The sequence below is a fragment of the Phoenix dactylifera genome, chromosome 12 (genome assembly GCF_051530095.1).
Source record: "Phoenix dactylifera cultivar Ajwa chromosome 12, Ajwa_hap1_PhDact_Kaust_v1.1, whole genome shotgun sequence".
Lineage (NCBI taxonomy): Eukaryota > Viridiplantae > Streptophyta > Magnoliopsida > Arecales > Arecaceae > Phoenix > Phoenix dactylifera.
The window spans coordinates 15436161-15454025 of record NC_143201.1 but is presented as its reverse complement, the minus strand read 5'-3'; the positions used below and the strand labels follow the sequence as shown (position 1 = coordinate 15454025).

The following is a 17865-nucleotide window of genomic DNA, read 5'->3' as shown; positions in this document are numbered from 1 at the left end:
CAGCCTATGGACAATGGGTATAAATGTACTGGATAGTTAATGCCTCTCTGAACGGTGTATTGAAGGAGAAAAATCATTAGAGTAAACAATGCCAATTCCATGTTTAAGGAATTTAAAATCACATTCAATTATTCAAAATATTATACTGCATCTTTTTCCTTCAATAGATATAACTTTCTTTGCCTTTTTTTTTTTTTGGAGCAAGAGATGAGGCTCAAAGACATCGACACCCGATTTCATTAAGCCACTGAAATCAGTAGCACAGAAAAGTTTGGAAAAAAAATGTAAAGGAAAACTTAGTACGTACAGAAAGCTGTGGGAAGGAAAAAGAAGAAAACTTAGTTTGTACACCCTATAATGGCATACATTCTGCCAATAGTAAATAGCTAAATCATCCTTAACTATAAACCCAGCAGCAGCCACATCAATCGCCTTGTGAGTCCCGTCAAAGTTCATCTTGAGATAACTACTGGTTATGGAGTATCCAATAAAACCAAACAGGACAGGAAAAATATGGAGAACAGACATCCTATGCCACCACTTCGAACATCACCTAGTTGGAAAGTATTTTTTGATTCTGTATAAATATCTAAGATCTACCCAGTATATACCTGATATCAGGGGCGGCCCAATACATTTGGAGGCCTAAGGCGGATTCAGTGAATAAGGCTTTTTTTTTAATAATAAAAAATTTTAATAAGTATAAAATACTTAGAAAAAAGATATGAAAATAGATAGGCATCAAGTACATTATTTCGACAAAAATGCATGTAAGCAACAAAGATAGATAAAAGCCTTTTCAGTTTAATATAATTTTTGAATGAAAGCACGGAAAAGTAATTATGCTTAAGAAAGGGCCCATAAAACTGATTAAATAACTGGGATAATGCTTCGCAGTACTGTTTACCATGTCAAGCAAGAGCAGACTAGGAAAAGATTATCCCATGGCACTTCATGGTCAAGGTAAAGAAAAGAATTTGTCTAGAAAGGAACCTCTCTATGAGAAAAAGTAGGGGCATTATGGGAAATTCACTCTATCTAATTAATAAAAGTCCCATCCCCCCATCTCCCCTTCAAGTGAGTACCCAAGCAGCCACTGCAACATCACAGCATAGCAGCCATTCAACCCCCCCTCCCTCCTTTTCTTTCTCTACCCTCCAAGAAGTCCATCTCCAATCCCTTCCCGATGGCCCAGCTGGATCAGGAGTAATGTGAGGGAAGGAAAACCAAGACCAAAACCAAAAAAGAGAAGGGATGAAAGATACGAGTGGCTTCAGACGTGTATCAAGCCAACCAAATCCCTCCTCTCTCTCTCTCTCTCCACCCAAAACAAAACTACTGTCCCCAACTTCCCAAATTGCCCCTCTGCAGGCCAGAAAACTCTCTCCACGTCCCTTCCATCAAGGGGGAAGACCCGTAGCCAGCTCCTGTTCACATTTTATATGGGGCCTTTGCTTCCTTTTGGTCAACCTCCCAGAGGCCTATCATTGGCCCGAGACCTTAGGCGACTACCTCGGTCGCCTAGGGCTCGGGCCGGCCCTGGTTGATATAGAACTAAATGCATTCCTATATAGATTCTTATATACTTTCTCCATTTAAGTTCAGCATCTTCATCAGGCTAAAAGTCCAAATCCATTCAAATCTAATCGCAAGCACTACAATTGACCCATAGTCAGTCCTAATGGGCTCATGCTGCAGTGTCCCTAGTCCACATAAGCCTTGAATTGCATCCTCTCTGATACCATATGTAACAACCTAGTACCTCATTCTAAAAAGCTAGCTAGAAGGTATTATTTAGATTCATTGGTCCTATATAAGTGTCAAGATCTACCTAGTATATAGCCAATGTAAGTTTAAACACACGCTCACATGAGTACTCACAACCCAATATCTGGGTTCATAAGTTTTCAATTCCATTGCTGCTACAACCTAAGTTGAGTTTGGTCACCGCCTGAGGTGCACTGAGGTCAACCGAAACCAAGAAGAAAGGTGGGTTAGTCAAGAGTTGAAGAGTAGTTTCAAGACGCAGTTAGCTCCACACCACTACTTTGGAAGGAGAAAACAACCTACAAAAAAGTCCACTTGCCAAAAAGTTTCCAGTGACGGACCCTCTAATGCTTAAGTTAGTGGAGGTTTAGAGCAACAGTGGAAAAAAAAAGAGAATGAGAGTGGAAGAGTACTCGAAAGAAAAATGTGTTCTTTCAGTGTCCCTGATCATCCCTATATATAGGATGAGATCAGCACCCGTTACCTAAATTATTGAAAAATGCCATAACTGCGCAATAACAGCTAATCGTGCATTAACCGTATGGTAACGGCTTCTCGCAATAAGCATGTGGCGATAATTACGTTGATTATGCGTCCACAACTGTGCTGGTACAACCGCTGTCGAAACCATAAGTGCAGCTCCCTTAATGATCATTGGCGTTACTCCACAGCTGGTCCAACTAGCATAAGACATCAGTCTGTACCAAAGTCATTCACCTTGGCTATGGCCAAGGTTAAGGAGATCGGGATAGTCCGAGGTTAGAATGATCAATATTCTCTCCATCATATTCCATTTGGATAGGAGCAGCAGATAAAGGGTACTCCCTGGGTTGATTGAGAGCAATGGCGAGAACCTTCTTAGTGAACTTTGAGTACCTTGAAACAGCTCCACATTCTGGGAGTTCCATGACATCCAAAATGTGGAGGCTGCCTGAGTGGTAGCAACATCACCACTGGAGCTTGAGGCAGAGGTTTGAAGGTCGCTCATACTCTTCAAGGAAATTGATACCTGAACAACTACCGAGTTGCTCTAGAGAGGTTGTGACCATACAAAGCTTTCCCATCCTATAGCTGCACCTAACACATCAATGCCATGACAATGCAAAACCACCATTATGGTGGACTATCCACAACACTTTTCCATAGAAACATATGACCTCACCATGCTATCTCACTTCACACATTGCCCTTTGGGATACATGGAGTGGTTTGCTTAGGTGTTTCAAATACTTAGAGGTTTATGTTGTTGGCAATTCATGGACTATGTAGCATATTGGCGATTGGAATTACCAAAGCTATTCTATTGACTTATTCTATGCAGGTCGAGGATCGATCAAATGTGATTCGTGGTAGATAATTTGGAGGTCACGTATTAGCACAGAGACAACAAATCAATGTGATCCATTCACTGAGTTAAAAACAAGGCACAAGAGAGGAGGTAGCGTTTAATTGTTTGTACTTCATCTACTCCTTTCCTTTCCTCTTACATACCCTAATGACATCGAGCTAAAACTCCTCCCTCTCTTATTGGAGAAATTATTGGTTTTACTAGGTCCACCAACTTAGCGATGGAATAGAGCAACATGCGCAAATACCGAGGAAAAAAAAAAAAGAAAGAGGAAAAATGGAGCAATACAGTCGTGTTGTGCATGTTGCTTCATGTTGGACTGGTCCACTGCCGAGAGGGTGGACCTGGTCCAACAAATATTTTTTCCTCCTATTCTGATGGTTTCTTATGCCTAGCCCAACCTAGTCTCCAACCCACCAGCAAGGTCTCCTAGTGAGCCCTCCTCTTCGTCTGACTTCTGGCCTTCTCTTTATTGCTTCCCAAGTTCCTAGCACCTCTATTGCATGCATGCATACATATATATTACATGTATATGCTTGTGTATAGTAATGCTAATATCCTTGTTCAAGTATATTATATTAGTATTTGTAAGGCTAGTCTAGACTTGATAATAGGGATTCTAGCACAATGAATCGTTGATGTGATCTATTATCTTTGAGTTGCTTATTCTGTGAAAAATTATTTCATTGGGCAGTGAGCCGCTTAGAGATAGTACATCTAACCCAACAACTCGAATTATTGATGCCAGGCCCCCTCTGCCCGATTAGGACCACCCATTTCAAAATATGATGACTAATCAAAGAATCTTGTTCCTGGGGTAAACAATTTATACTGAAACGAATATTTTATAATATAAATAAACATGGACCATATCCCTCTCAAGACTAAATGAATAATGGAACATTCAAATCTATTGAACCTAAAAGGTTGATTTTGATGATGCAAAATAATTAAGTTAAAAGTTGACTAATCTATTTGCTTTGAGTTTAAGTAATAAAATTTTAAAAAATAAAGAAGAAGAAAGTCTTTAGCCACTCTTAAAAGATCATCCATCTGAAGCTCCACAACAAAAAGTGAACTTCAAAAAGCTATGAAAATATTCCTTGGAAGCTCACATATAAGCACAGAAGTTTATCCTGAGCTACCTCAAGAGTTGACCCTAGGCCTACAATGACTTAACCCCAGTACACTGTTGCTGACTATAGCATCTTGACGAGCCGATTTTAACAGACTGCGAGACGACCCTATAATAGTCTCAAAGAAACAACAAAGGGCCAAGAAAATTGCTGCAATGGCGAGTTGACCCATTAAATTCACGAGCCGACTCGAGTAAAACTAGAGCCGACCCTAGAAACAGTCTAGTCGACCCCCAAACGGTCATATTGGAAAGACAGAAAACAGCAAAAGACAGTCCATTGAAGAGTCGACTCGTGAAATCAACAAGTCAACTCTTGGAAATCTCGAGTCGACCCCTAAGTGGCACAAACGAAAAGCAAAGCACAGCTGAAGCAGAAGCAAGCTTGAGCCGACTCCTAAAGATCATGAGTTGACCCCAGAAATCTATGACTCGACCCCTCTTCGCCTAATAATTGTAACGGCTAGTTTTTTCTGCGAGCCTAAACAGTTGTTTTCTTTTCTTAACAGCTTTATTAACTGTCTAATGGCTAGAAGTGTTCCAACCATCTCCAAAGAGTATAAATGCAAGAAAACACCAAAGAAAAGATGAGCTCAAGCACTACAAAGACAAATCCACTAAGAGCAAGAGAGAAAGAAAAAGAAAAGCTTCAACGAGTAAATTATTCTTTAGAGCTTTCATTGTGAGCTGAAAGATCACATCCTCAACTTCGGAGAGTTGGTGAAGCGCCTTCAAGAAGCATTCAAGTCAACCAACCTAGTGTAGCTCTATTTATTATTTTTGTATTTACTGTCTCGGAGCTATATTTATTAAAATAATATTTAATTCTTTCTGTCATTTGCTATAACAAGTTTTTGGAACTAAAATTTGGAAGAAAGGTCAGTCCATATTTTAAATTGGATTATATTGAGCCTAAAAAAAAAGCTCGGAACAAGTTTTGGTTGATTGGCCTGAAAAAATTAGCTGGGTTGATTGAAATCCGAAAAACAATCAAAAGGTTTTGGTTGATTGACCAAGAAAAATCAATTGGGTTTGGATGTGAACTTGAAAAACATCTTGCATATTTACTTACTGCTTACTTGTTGAAATCATTATTCATTTGTTAAACATTTAATTCTATTGCATTATTTATCAAAAAATTTTGAAAAACCCAATTTACCCCCCTCCCTCAGAGGGCATCATTGGGCAACAAATGATACTAAAGCCTAATACTTGAGCCACTTATTGACCTAATCGTCCAGAGTTAAAGATCTATGGCAGGCCTAATACTTGAGCCACTTATTGACCTAATCGTCAAGAGTTAAAAATCTATGACAACCCCTGTTAATACCTCTCTTGCCGAGGAACAATCCACAAATAGACTCTCTCCATTTATTGGCACATACTACACTTTTTAGAAAGCTCGCATGCACATTTTTATTAAATCACTTAACTATGACATATGGAATGCTATAGTAAATAGTCCTCTCACACCTACAAAGATTATTGATGTCCACTTCTTCCCAAACCCAAAGAAAAATGAGATAAATTTGATAAAGAGATAGCTCAGCTGAATGCTAAAATAATGAATGTTTTATACTATTCTCTAGATGCTAATGAATTTAATAAAATATCTACTTACTCTTCTGCTAAAATAATCTAAGATAGGTTGAAAGTAACTCGCAAAGACACTAACTAGATTAAAGAATCTAAAACTAATATGCTTGTTTACAATTATGAACTATTTAGAATAGAGTCTTGTGTCAATATCAGATATATTTACTAGTTTCACCAATGTTATCAATGGCCTTAAATGTCTTAGAAAATTATATACTGACATTGATTTGGTAAGGAAGAATCCAAATCATTCCCAAGAACGTGGGAAGCCAAAATCACTGCCATTCGAAGGACAATCTTTTAGCTCACAGCAAAATAAAAATATAACTTAGGGTCTTATCAAGCACACACTAATGTCTTATTTAAATTTGATGACATTTACCCACAAAACCCATGGGAGATCAATTGCTTTATATTGCAGAAGACTACAAGCAAAATCAGTCATCTGCAAGGAGCTATCCCCCTAGGAGCAGTTTTGGAAACTCATGCAGCAGCATCAACTTTCTGAGCTTTATTAGATTGCCTGACACCTGAATCTGTTTCGCGAGTACGCTTGCCACCAATATGCCTCCCACCTCTACTGCTTCTAACCCCTCTGCCCCTGTGACATTACATCAGATTAAAGCTTCTGTTAAGGTCTAGTATCTCACTGTAAGGAATCTCTCAGACTATAGAACAGAAGATAGACGAGGTGCATTTTACCTTCCTTTGCTGCCTTTATTTTCCCTGACTCTCTCCTGATTACCACGGAGCAAGTTCCAGTACTCCTTTTCAGCATCACCTGAAACCGAAGCATCCAAAGAGATTGGTTTTAAACGCAAGGTCTGGAATAATCTGCTTTCTTCAGTTTGGATTTTCCAAAAAAAAAAAACAAATAGATGTATGAATTTTTCTAATCATAAAAGTCCATATGTATTATTCCCTCATTGTATGTATCCATTTTTAACAACATGAATTTTATATCTAGTATATCAATATGAATCCAAGTTCAATTCCATCATAGGAACATATTCAAGATTTTTCAAAAAAAAAAATATAAGCTTTTTAATATTTGAATTTACTTAATTGCAAAGGATCATATGCTTTTTCAACAGAATTTTATGACTAGTATATCAATATGAACCATTCATATATCAGGCATTAGCAAGAAAGACAGAATCAAAATCCACAAAAATGTATTTATGCTGTAGCAGTAAACCCCATTTTTGCATTGCCATTTTATAATGGAGTCGCAATTTCTTAACCATATGAGTAAGCATGCACCAAGATTGATGCCTGAATAGCTTATAGCTGGGAGCCAGCATATCTAGTGACACAAACCCCATCACTCTGGAAGGTACATTGGCATCAATATCAAAGAAAATGTACAGCCAAGCAAAATAATGGCACAGTCAGAATTAATGAGAAAGGTTTGGTCTAGTTATGATTTTATAGTTCTTGAATACTAAAGGAAAAGGAAATGTTTTTATGTTAGCGGAGGAGAAGACTTGTGTGCAAAGACTTTGAGACAGAGGGCATAGCAAGCAACATACCAGTCAGGGCTTCTAAGGTAGCAATATAATTTTTCACGATCAAGCCACCTTCTTCAGCAAGCACTGCTGCTGCACGAGCTTTTGTAGCTGCATCAGGATCCTCAAAACGAATGTATCCTGATTCTTCTCCCATTCTATAATCAATAAACTTCATAAACAGAAGAATCAGATAAAATTTACAGGAAGACAGCAAGAAATGAAAACAATGCATACAGGAGACCACAAAATCCTAAGAAATACATAAAAGCAGAAATATTTCCCAAGTATTACAATTTAATTACAAGAATACCAAAACAAACTTCATCCTCCAAATACTCCTATTCTTGGAGCAAGGGACATACACTGGGATCTCAGCTTGTGTTATGGTTCATGTAAGTTTAGTCACTTGGGGTACACCAATTAAAGAAAGACTCCAAGCTCCCAGTATCCTGTTCCCAACCGCATTCTATTTCCAATTCTCTCTCCCTAACTGGTATATTTCCTATGCCTCCAGATGAAACCAATGCGATCAGATATAATAGGTGCTCATGAGAGTCTTTGCACCTTCCTTTTCTTAGATTCATTAATTCCCTTTGGGACTCTAAAGTTCTCTCTTACTTCAACTGACAGAACACGATCCACACATCTCACTTGGAATTTTATCAAATATTGACCAAACCAGACCCTAGCCCCTATGCCTAAAACACTCTCATGCATAAGAGTAGGAAAGAGTCCTCAGCTAGTTTGAATTCTGATAATCTACCCAGAAATTATTTATTCATCTTCACTATTTGACACTTGCTATGCACAAAACTGATTGATGAGGATTGAGTTTTTATCTTCTATTTGATTTTTTATTATTTAATTGAAATGATATTTTGACATGTATGGTGCATGACTATTTCTAAAGGAATTCTTAGAAATGGCTCCAAGTCAAAAATATTTGTTTCCAATGAAATTTAATTGTTTAATGTCTGTAAATTGATAAATATGGAATCATAATGCTATGTGCCCAAATAATTGGAATGTCTTTATTAGTCCTTGTATTTTGCACAAAAGAAATTAGTGCACTCGTGGCACAGGGTTCGACAAACACAAGAGTTGGTCTAAGGCCTTACGAATCATAATTTTTCAATTATTTGGAGAAAGTTCATTGATATTATCCTCCTTGTATCATAAAGAGAGTTAATAATCCCTTTAATTCGGTAGTTCCCTAATCCATCTCCCTCAAAAATTGATCCCCAAAAAGTGCACAAAAAAGTATCTCATTAAAAAAGGGGGAGTATTTTTATACATTTTCTTATATAATTAATTAAAAAGCAGCTATTTTAGCCATTACCTAACAGTACCAAATCTTTATGCATTTACCATTAATAAATATAATGATGAAAGAAAGAGAGAGACATGCAAAAAGAAAAAAGAGAGAATAGCATAATCTTGTCTCTATATTTGGATGGCATAGCTGGCAAACCAGGTCAATGGCTGAATCAGTTTAGGTTGTAGTAAACATGATTTTGGCAAATCTGCTACTCAACTAGGTAAAAAAACACTATAATGATATCTTTCAATTGTAACTTTGCTATCAAATTTTCATTCCTGTAACTTATACTTCATATGTAGTCTGGTTATCTTAGCAATTAATTAGACTTATAAGAACCATCTGCATATCCACATGCAATTTTACAAGCATAGGTTAAAATAGAAAAGATTACTAGCTGCATGGAAAACTGAAGGATATAGTAGATGCCAGATCAGGAAAAATTCAAAGTGCACTAGGACACAACAAAAATTTTGAAATAGCAGGAAATGAAAGAGACTGAATCTACAATATACCTTAACAATTCCAAATTTCTGGAAGACTTGTTTCAGATCTTCCCGTGTAACTACAGTCTTGCCTGATGAACCAGTTGCACCATCATCTTTACTCTCTTCGGCAGCATCACCAGTAGCCACTGCTTCATTTTCTTGCACGTGATTTTTAGATGCATCATCTGAAGATTTCTCCTCCTTGTTATTAACATTTTCTAATATCTTCTGTTCACCCTCTTCATTGAGGCTTCCTGTAGAATTTGAAACTTCTGACTTGCAACCTTCAGTGGTATTGGTCACCTTGCCAGCATCTTTTTGTTCTGTAGATTCATCAACTTGGACCCTCTTCAACTTAAATGCAACTATTAGGCCTTTCGGATAGCTTTCACCAGATATTCCCCATAAAAACATATCATTTACATTGAAAATTATAAACAAAAAATAAGTAGGTAAAAGGAGCAAAATGCTAAGAAAGAGAACTGCAGATGTTTACTTTCCATTTGAAGTATTTTTGTTAGAGCAATTCTTTTCGAATTCTGCCCTCTTTTTCTCTCTTTCAGCATCAAATTCCTTTCTGCATTACAGAAAGTAAATATAAAAAGTAAATACAAAGTAACACACATTTGAATCACACCTCACATCCCTAAATTGATAGAAAATGTTCCGGACATGGGTATTTCATCAATAAAGCAACTTATGTAAAAGCCCAAGGAACACAAATTTATTGAATCTCTGCACAGAAGCTTACTGATACACTAACATAGAATTACATGTAAAAGATAATGAAACATTATCATTTTTTTAACTGCTGATATATGGATTGTTGTAAACAAATTTTTGTGCTTCATAACCAATTGGAGGTGTTTCTTTCTCCTTTCTGTCTTTATTAACATGAGGATCTCGTCAAATGGATAAGAAATTATAAAGATGGTAGTTATTTCATGTTTGAAGTGTTAAGAAACAAAACAAGGATCATACTATAAGTTGTTCACTTGAGATTTTCTTGGTCCTAAGTTGATCCAAATAGTTCTCTCTTTTGTAAAGGTATACCAAGTCTGTAGTCATCATCAAACTATGTTCAAACTAACTGCAGCCAGTTTTACCAATATCATTGCTTATCGTTCCTTTTAGGGCTGCTTCCGATGTGATTGCAAACTTTTCTAATCCATTTCATAACTCACATCCACATGAACTGGTCTTTCACTCCTCATTTCGGACCCTTGAACGTATATATGCAAGCCATTCTGCGTACGGGAGTCTCATAACATCTTTTGTTGCAGATGCCATCTTTGCAAAAGTTTGTAAAATGGAATTGTTTTTGTTGCATAAGATTTATGTATCAACAAGGTACAACCTGGTTTTGTGTAACTTGGGCCAGGTTCATCAATCTTGGCTTAGACATGAGTGCTAATCTGGTCCCTAATATGAGGATCAGTTGTCTAAAGCAGGAACAGAGTAATATGATGGAAAGGATGCTTTATTTTTTAAAGATCATGAGTACAAAAGCGGGGGGACTACATCATTCTAATAATAAGCATAGGCTATATTTTATTAGGTTTTCTTAATTATAATGACATGAAGAATAACAGACTGTAATACTGAACCAAGTTCATTTTCAGTGAAATAAAGTTAGCTGTAGCAAATAAATAGAAAAAGTCAATGTCCTGAAACATCAAAAGAAAGTAAGACTTACAATTTTGAAGAGATAAATACGAAGAATTATATTGTATATGAAAAGAAGACATGCACCAAGGTCTTGGAAGGCTAGTTGTAGAGTGCAAAGGAATAAATATCACAGAAATGGCAACAAATGTTAATCTTTGGTTTGTAATGGAAAAGGAACCTTTACAGGTTTCATAATTTGCCAAAATAACAAAACTCTTAAAATAGGCTTATTATAATATAATTAAAAATTTAACTGTAAACAAAAAACAAGAACTCTTATCAAGAGAGTTTGTAACTAAATTAATATTTATCAAAATGTGGTCTAACGATGACATGGTAATCGAGAAGAAAATTCATCCCCTATGAGTATGCAAACTGATTCATTTACGTGAATAGCTGTTAGGGGTACAGTTTAGACATTGATGTGTATCTTAGAAGAATCATATAGAACAATACATATTCCATTGGATTCTCACCAACACAACACACAGCCTTTGCAACTTAATGGCCATGTATATCCTTTTATCGAGAATTCACAGGTTGCAACTTAAGGCCTATGTATTTAACCCAGTATTGAATAGTCACTAGCATTGCATGTTCTGAAGGATTTTGATCCATAAACTCAAATACACAAAGTATATACCAAAATGGAATCATAGATTCTATTCCAAATTTTCAGAAATTGATTTACATTTTTCTGTTAAATCTTACCTTGATAAATTAATTTTCTAACATTAATCTATAACTTGGAGAGTATTATCGACAATTGTAAGAAATAATCATTTGCTCTCCAAACAGGTTTTCCTCAGTCAAGTCACAAGTCCATGGGAATCTGATTAGCACTTGCCTCCACATGAGCTTGTAACTATCGAAATAGATCTGTCCATTAACAGTAACTTAATATATGCAGCTGAAACTTTGGCCTTTGTAAGGGAGAGAGAATAATTATTAACCTTATCACTATGATAAACAGTGGTCAAAGTCAAAAACATTGAAATACATGTCATGAACGTTCATACAATATATATTCATAATCACCACAGATTTCCACATTAGGAACAAATTCCACATCTACATACATCCTGAGAGTTGCACTGGTAAAATCAATAATGTATTTCTATGCATGACAAAGCATTGTATGATGACCATAAAGAGTCCTACTTGATGTGGCCTTGATAGATGATCCTCTTCATTCCACATCAAGAAAGTCAAGAAAGTCCCCGAGTTCCAAAAATATTTATTCTGAAAAGTACTGACTATAAGGCCTTTGTTTCTAAGCTATATCTATATTTTGTACATACGGAACTTTTTGTGCATCCATGTGTGCATAAACCAGTGCGGACAACCCGAAAACACTATGTGACGGCAATTACTGCAAAGGAAGTCAAAAGACAAAGCGTTGGGCCATGCGAGCTTTTCCATTACTTACGGACATGTGGCATCACCAGCATTTTAAGGACTTCAATAACAGAAAAAGATACACGGACATAACAACATGTAAATTGTTACATCTAAGCAAGCATATGCCATATTAGGACACTTAAAAGCTAAGGTAACAGCTTCTAAATACTTCACATAATTAAAGCTTACTTTGGTTTTAATTCTAGCTCTGCTCCCGCATAAACCATGCTCTCCTTCAGAACCTTTTCCGCATCAACTTCTTCTGAAAATTCAATTAAGGCAGTGCCACAAAAGTGCCTCTTGTCTGCAACATGACAAGGTAGCCTCACACTGTTCACCTGCATCATATAATCAAAAAACAAAAGGAAAGAAAATCAACACAAGATAAGGCCATTTGCACCTTCAGCATTGAAATTATCAATTTAAAGCACTAAAAACAATTAAACTTCTAGTGCTCCTCTTTCAACTGGCACCATAAATGCAGCTAGATTGAGGAGAGATAGGAAAGCTATGCATCATATTGATGGGTTTTGTGTGTGTGTGTGTGTGTGTGTTATTTCTATGTTGCTAAAAAGACTGTCAATGAGCAGAGGACATACAAAAGAGAGTCTACAGGTTAATAATTTTAAGCATCGCAGGTAACAAGTATTTCCTGGTGCAATTCGATGGACCAGATAAAATACATCAATGGACAAGGAAGCTTTGGTACAACTTTAGATCACAAAAGTTATGAACTAATTGAGGTCCCAGAAAACATCAACCTTGGATACTGAAATATGATAATTTCTTTTATGAACAATAGCTTTTAACCAAAACGTAATCCCCCGCACCCCACCCCACACCACCCCCCCCCCCCCCAAAAAAAAAAAAAAATAAATAAATAAATAAATAAATAAACAGCATCTGCCTTATATTATATCAAGTCTATCCATTATCAGAAAATTACCAACATATAATACGAAGCTCGAACAAGTAACCAAGATAATATCAAATAACTGAAACTGATAGTATGTAACTTGATCTCAAAGTGTGATACAACCGGCAGCAAATAGTAATTTACGATCAAGATTCAAGACAGTAACTGTTCTGGTTCAATGATAATAGTAAAATTAAGAGTGACTTATGTAGCTAGATCAAACTAATAATGCATCTCACATGACCAGGTCTCTTCGACGCTAGTAGTTCGACTCAACTTCTAAGGATAAACAGTGACCATAAGTTTGCACTTAGTGATTTTCGTCTGCTGTCTTCTATCTAGAAAATAAATATTAGTTTGCAGCTTCTCAAATAAGCTCCCTTCACCTGTAAAAATACCTTGATGCAAAGCACATCTAAGGGCCCCTAAAGGTCATACATTATTTTTTTTTATATATCACAAAATATTAGTAAGCTCCACAAAGGAAACTTAACTTACTATATATGCTCATTTTGCGAAACATAAGGACTCCAAATTTCTTAAGTCTATGGTTAGAATGATTAATTTTTAATCAATGAAACATGGTGCAAGGTATAATTACATATAGGAGTGGCAGTTTATGACCTAACTCACCAAACTGACCCATGATTGACAATAGATAAGCAGGTTTATTCATTACATTAGCTTGGAATAAACAGGTTGAAGTCATAAATGGGTCAACCCAAGTTAACCCATTTATTGAATTGATCAGATTCAAATTGAGAGTCCTGACCTGTCTAACCTGTTTTGACCTAGTTAATACTTGGATCATGCCAACATACTTATGAACTGACCTATTTATGGTATGTTTAACACATGTAAACAGTTTAAGACCCGTTTAACTTGATCCAACCTGTTTATTAAATAGGTTATGTGGGTCGGCTCAGGTTACCTGTTTGTTAAAGAGTTATGGTTCCGTTTTAGATATTTGATTTGTCTAATAAATGGGTCGAATTTGGAGGTTGACAAGTATCCAACTTGAATCGTTGCCCATTACCACCCTATTAACTCAAGTATACAATGTCACAGAAATTTCTTTGATAAGATTTAAAGATATGAGAGCCATTCTCGTTTTAATGAATTCTGGACAAAACTTTAGCTGTCCACCCATGTATTATCTTGTTCTTTCCGTAAATACATGTCTAAAATGTCATATAAGCTGTTTCAAAACAAGAAAAATTGCGAATGAAGTAGTCTTCAATAAACAACTCTTGACAAGAAAATCATGGAGTTGACCTTGCCCTTTTAGTAGCTCAAGGAAGTGGACTTTTCAGCCATTATGTTGGTTTTTCGAGTAATTGATGATTGAGGACAAGGAATGCTGAACCAGCCCATACCGGCCGGTTCAGCCCGTACCGAACCGGTCCAGTCTCTGATCGGTCCGGTTCGAAGTTAAAAAAGGTATCGGACGGTACCGGCCCGAAGCGGTCCGTACTGATTCCAAAATTTTTTAAGCTTTTGGATGTATGAACCAGGCCGAACCAGTGATACCGGTTTGTACCTGCCTGAACTAGTACCGAACCGGTCCGATGGCCAGCCAATACGCCTACTAGTACCGGTTCAGCAATCCTTGATTGAGGAGAATATGATTGATTAACTAAAGGTCTAAGATACATGATTTAAGATAGGCAATGGAGTAATTATTGGAGTCAAATGATTTTCTTAAATCAGTTCTTTGGAGCTTGCATGATGATGTGACAAGAGGTCCAGTGTTCTTCTCTTACTTAATGAGAGTTCAGTTAGCAGTATCATGGCTAAAGTTACTAATATTATACCATTTTTAAAGCTGGTATTCTGGACGCAACTTGACCTGCTTTCAACCTACCTAATTTAACCCATACATGAGACAAGAAACCTGGTCTGCTGCTGGGTTGGTTATTTGATATTTGTCATGTTGTCTGTTTATTTGTCCATAAATCTGAATTTAATGCTGTCTAAACTTTTACCCGTGTTGGTAAATTGATAGTTAAATGCTTAAGATCATGAATTAATCATTATTTGTATATATGTGTGTTTTTTTCACCTCACTTTGTTAAACGTTTGCCTTGCGCCTAGGCTCCAAGAAACCTTGGTGCCATTATGCTCCTTGAGTCTTAGATAACTTTGATCTGGTAGAATTAGTTTACCTATATTCCTTCCTTCTCATGGATTTCAAAGGGAAAGCTGTCCAGGTGATTTTAACCTGGGAAGAAAAAAGCCAGTGGAACATAACCAACAACAACTCATTTGTAAATAAGCCCTTGGAAGGCAGACCTAAAGACTTGATGTTCCAAAAAGGAGGAACTATATACAAGAGATAAACATCAAAAATATGTTGAAAATTAGCCACGATATCAACTTTATTTTTCCTTCAAATTTTTTTTTCCAAATTCTATCTATTCAAGATGCACATAAGTGTACCAAAATAGTCAACTTCAAGCTAGCTGAACACGATGGATGAAGTCCAAACTTTTTAAAATATTTCCAATGAGGATTGAGCATCATTTTGAACATACAACTTAATGGACATACCTCAACCCGTGCTTATTTTGTGAAGAAATAAAGTTCTAGGACTTTCCCTACCATTCCAAAGAGAATAACTATACATATTCCAATTAACAATGGAAACAATTTCACTATCTTGCTGGATTCCTATCTAATCTCATCACATGGATTATACCAACTCCTCTATACTTCTTTTCACAAGTAAGGTTGCCAATATCAGTGCATAATGAAAAGCAATTCTAGCCCTCAAGGATACACAAAGATAAGGAGAAAAAAAAATCATTGAACACTAAAAGAATTAATAAGGCAAGAGATTCCAAAGCAAGGCAAAATTATATCTGTACAAATTACATTCCAATTTATATGCTGAGAGTCACAAGTCATCCATTGCTGCTTCTTGGTAGCCAGCTGTCTGCAAGCTATATCTTACACTTAAGAAAGAGGCATGAAGCTTAGTGGAACATGAAATGATTCACCAAACAACCTCAATGTGCAATAATATCAATACACAATTTCACAGGCTATAGTACCAAAAATAAAATAAGATGAGAATCCATATCACATTTAAAATGATATAAAGCTCTAAATTGATCAACCATGGGGCTATCGAGCATTCAATATTTAACAATGGTGGGAAAGCTACCTTCCCATGTTGCGCAAAGAAAGACTCTACATCTTCAAGCTTAACATCATAAGGCAAAGGGGATGCAGCAATAGTCCTTGAATCCACTAGCTCTATAACCTCCTCTGGCTTCAACAGTACAGTACTTCTGCCAATTCTCTTCCCTGCACAATGTTCAATGAACACTCAAGAAGAGCATCTCTTAAGATGCAAGCAAAACCTAGATTAAGGATAACAGAAGGTTCAGATATCAGACCTTAGCTGAAGAACTTTAGCTTTCTAAATAACCACACCCAATCTCAACTCAAGAAAAGAAATGTGTTTGTGTGTGAGCAAGACACCCTAAGCAACATAGGCCTGATAAGCAACTGATAACAAGAAAAGGCGCATATTAAGGGCCTTAATTAAGGTAAGTTAGCATTTCAAATAACCACATATAAACATTGCTCGACACACAACAAAGGAAAGAAATGTATTTGTTTTTGAGCAAAATTTATTGCTATAAAAATTTTGCTTTAACAAAAAAAAGGCTCTAAAAGCGCACTTTTCTTAACAAGCTTTATTACTTCTTGAATTGTACTTAGGGTATGACATTAAGCCCAAAAATAGGGCAAGGAAAGCTACTTCAAGAAGAAATTCACAAGGCAGTTGCTTTGAAAGCCACAAGCTGAAACAAGTGAAATCCTTTCTTTTACCCTACAACCTCACCAAAAACTCCTACCACCAATACGAATTAGCAGCATTCATAAACAGTTACACTAGAAACTCACCATCTTCCGAGACTCGGAGAGAAGAAGATCTCCTCAGAACTTCAGCCACTGCCAGTACCGTCTCCTCCGGCACATCCTCGGGCTTCACAGCGGCCTTCAAACCAAGATGGCTTCTCATCCGAGAGAAGGAACATATGAGGGCCAGGCTCACCACTGCGAGTCCAGTCAAGACAAACAACCCAAAGAAAAAAAAACCAAAAAAATCCATAAAAATTCGAAAAATACGAGTTTGGTGGGAGGATACATCCATCCTCGCTCTGCTGCACGGTTTTCTTTAGAAAATTGTCCCGTGGGAGATTGCTGTCGCTGAAGTAGAACTCCACCTGCCAAAAATTCAGAAAAAATCGAATTTGTTCGCCAAATTGGGAAAGAACAAAACATTAAGCGGGCTCGGAAGATGGAGCTACCTGGCGGAGGATGTTCTTCGCCTTCGCCTCATCCAAGGAGGCCGCCATTAGTGTACGGAGATCGGGATGGCTTGGAGAGGAAGAGCAGGGGAACGACGCGGGAGGGCTTAGGGCTCTTGGGATTATTCTTTTTTAGGGTTTTAGTCGGATTTCACCATATCCATAGATATATATTCTTCCCGGTCGAAAGGTATGTGGGGACCACCGCTCACTCCTCAGTTGCTGATGAGACCGTGGGCTGTGTGGACCTGCACAGCGGATCCGAGCACAGTGGCCGGTAGGTTGTGTCGGATGCTGGGTGGTCAAGCGTTGTAACCGCGTCCGAGTAACATTTCCACGTGGTAGCTAGCTGAAGTGATATTTTTATATTCTTTTGATAAGTACCTACCTACCTA

The 17865-nt window shown here is 37.0% G+C and overlaps 1 protein-coding gene across 2 annotated transcripts; it reads right to left on the bottom strand.

Moving 5' to 3' along the window:
- Window positions 1-6043: 6043 nt before the first annotated feature.
- LOC103698659 (la protein 1) lies at window positions 6044-17616 on the bottom strand. Of its 2 annotated transcripts, none has more exons than XM_008780699.6 (10): window positions 17471-17616; window positions 17308-17386; window positions 17064-17216; window positions 16315-16457; window positions 12422-12570; window positions 9660-9740; window positions 9191-9548; window positions 7379-7526; window positions 6549-6627; window positions 6044-6474 (listed from the first exon to the last, which is right to left on the bottom strand). In XM_008780699.6, the coding sequence occupies exons 1-10, from the start codon at window positions 17516-17518 to the stop codon at window positions 6456-6458; spliced, it is 1257 nt and encodes a 418-aa protein (XP_008778921.4). In that variant the 5' UTR covers window positions 17519-17616; the 3' UTR covers window positions 6044-6455. The 2 variants fall into 2 exon arrangements, with proteins under 2 accessions (XP_008778921.4, XP_008778920.4); XM_008780698.6 differs by having other exon boundaries at window positions 6044-6447.
- Window positions 17617-17865: the final 249 nt, after the last annotated feature.

Excerpts from the sequence above, each read along its gene's own strand:
- LOC103698659 (XM_008780698.6), bottom strand. The coding sequence starts at position 17,518 with ATGGCGGCCTCCTTGGATGAGGCGAAGGCGAAGAACATCCTCCGCCAG. Across the intron at positions 12,571-16,314 it reads TCTTTGCGCAACATGGGAAG|GTGAACAGTGTGAGGCTACC; the intron begins GTAGCTTTCCCA and ends TATATGATGCAG. Across the intron at positions 6,448-6,548 it reads AATAAAGGCAGCAAAGGAAG|GGGCAGAGGGGTTAGAAGCA; the intron begins GTAAAATGCACC and ends GTAATGTCACAG.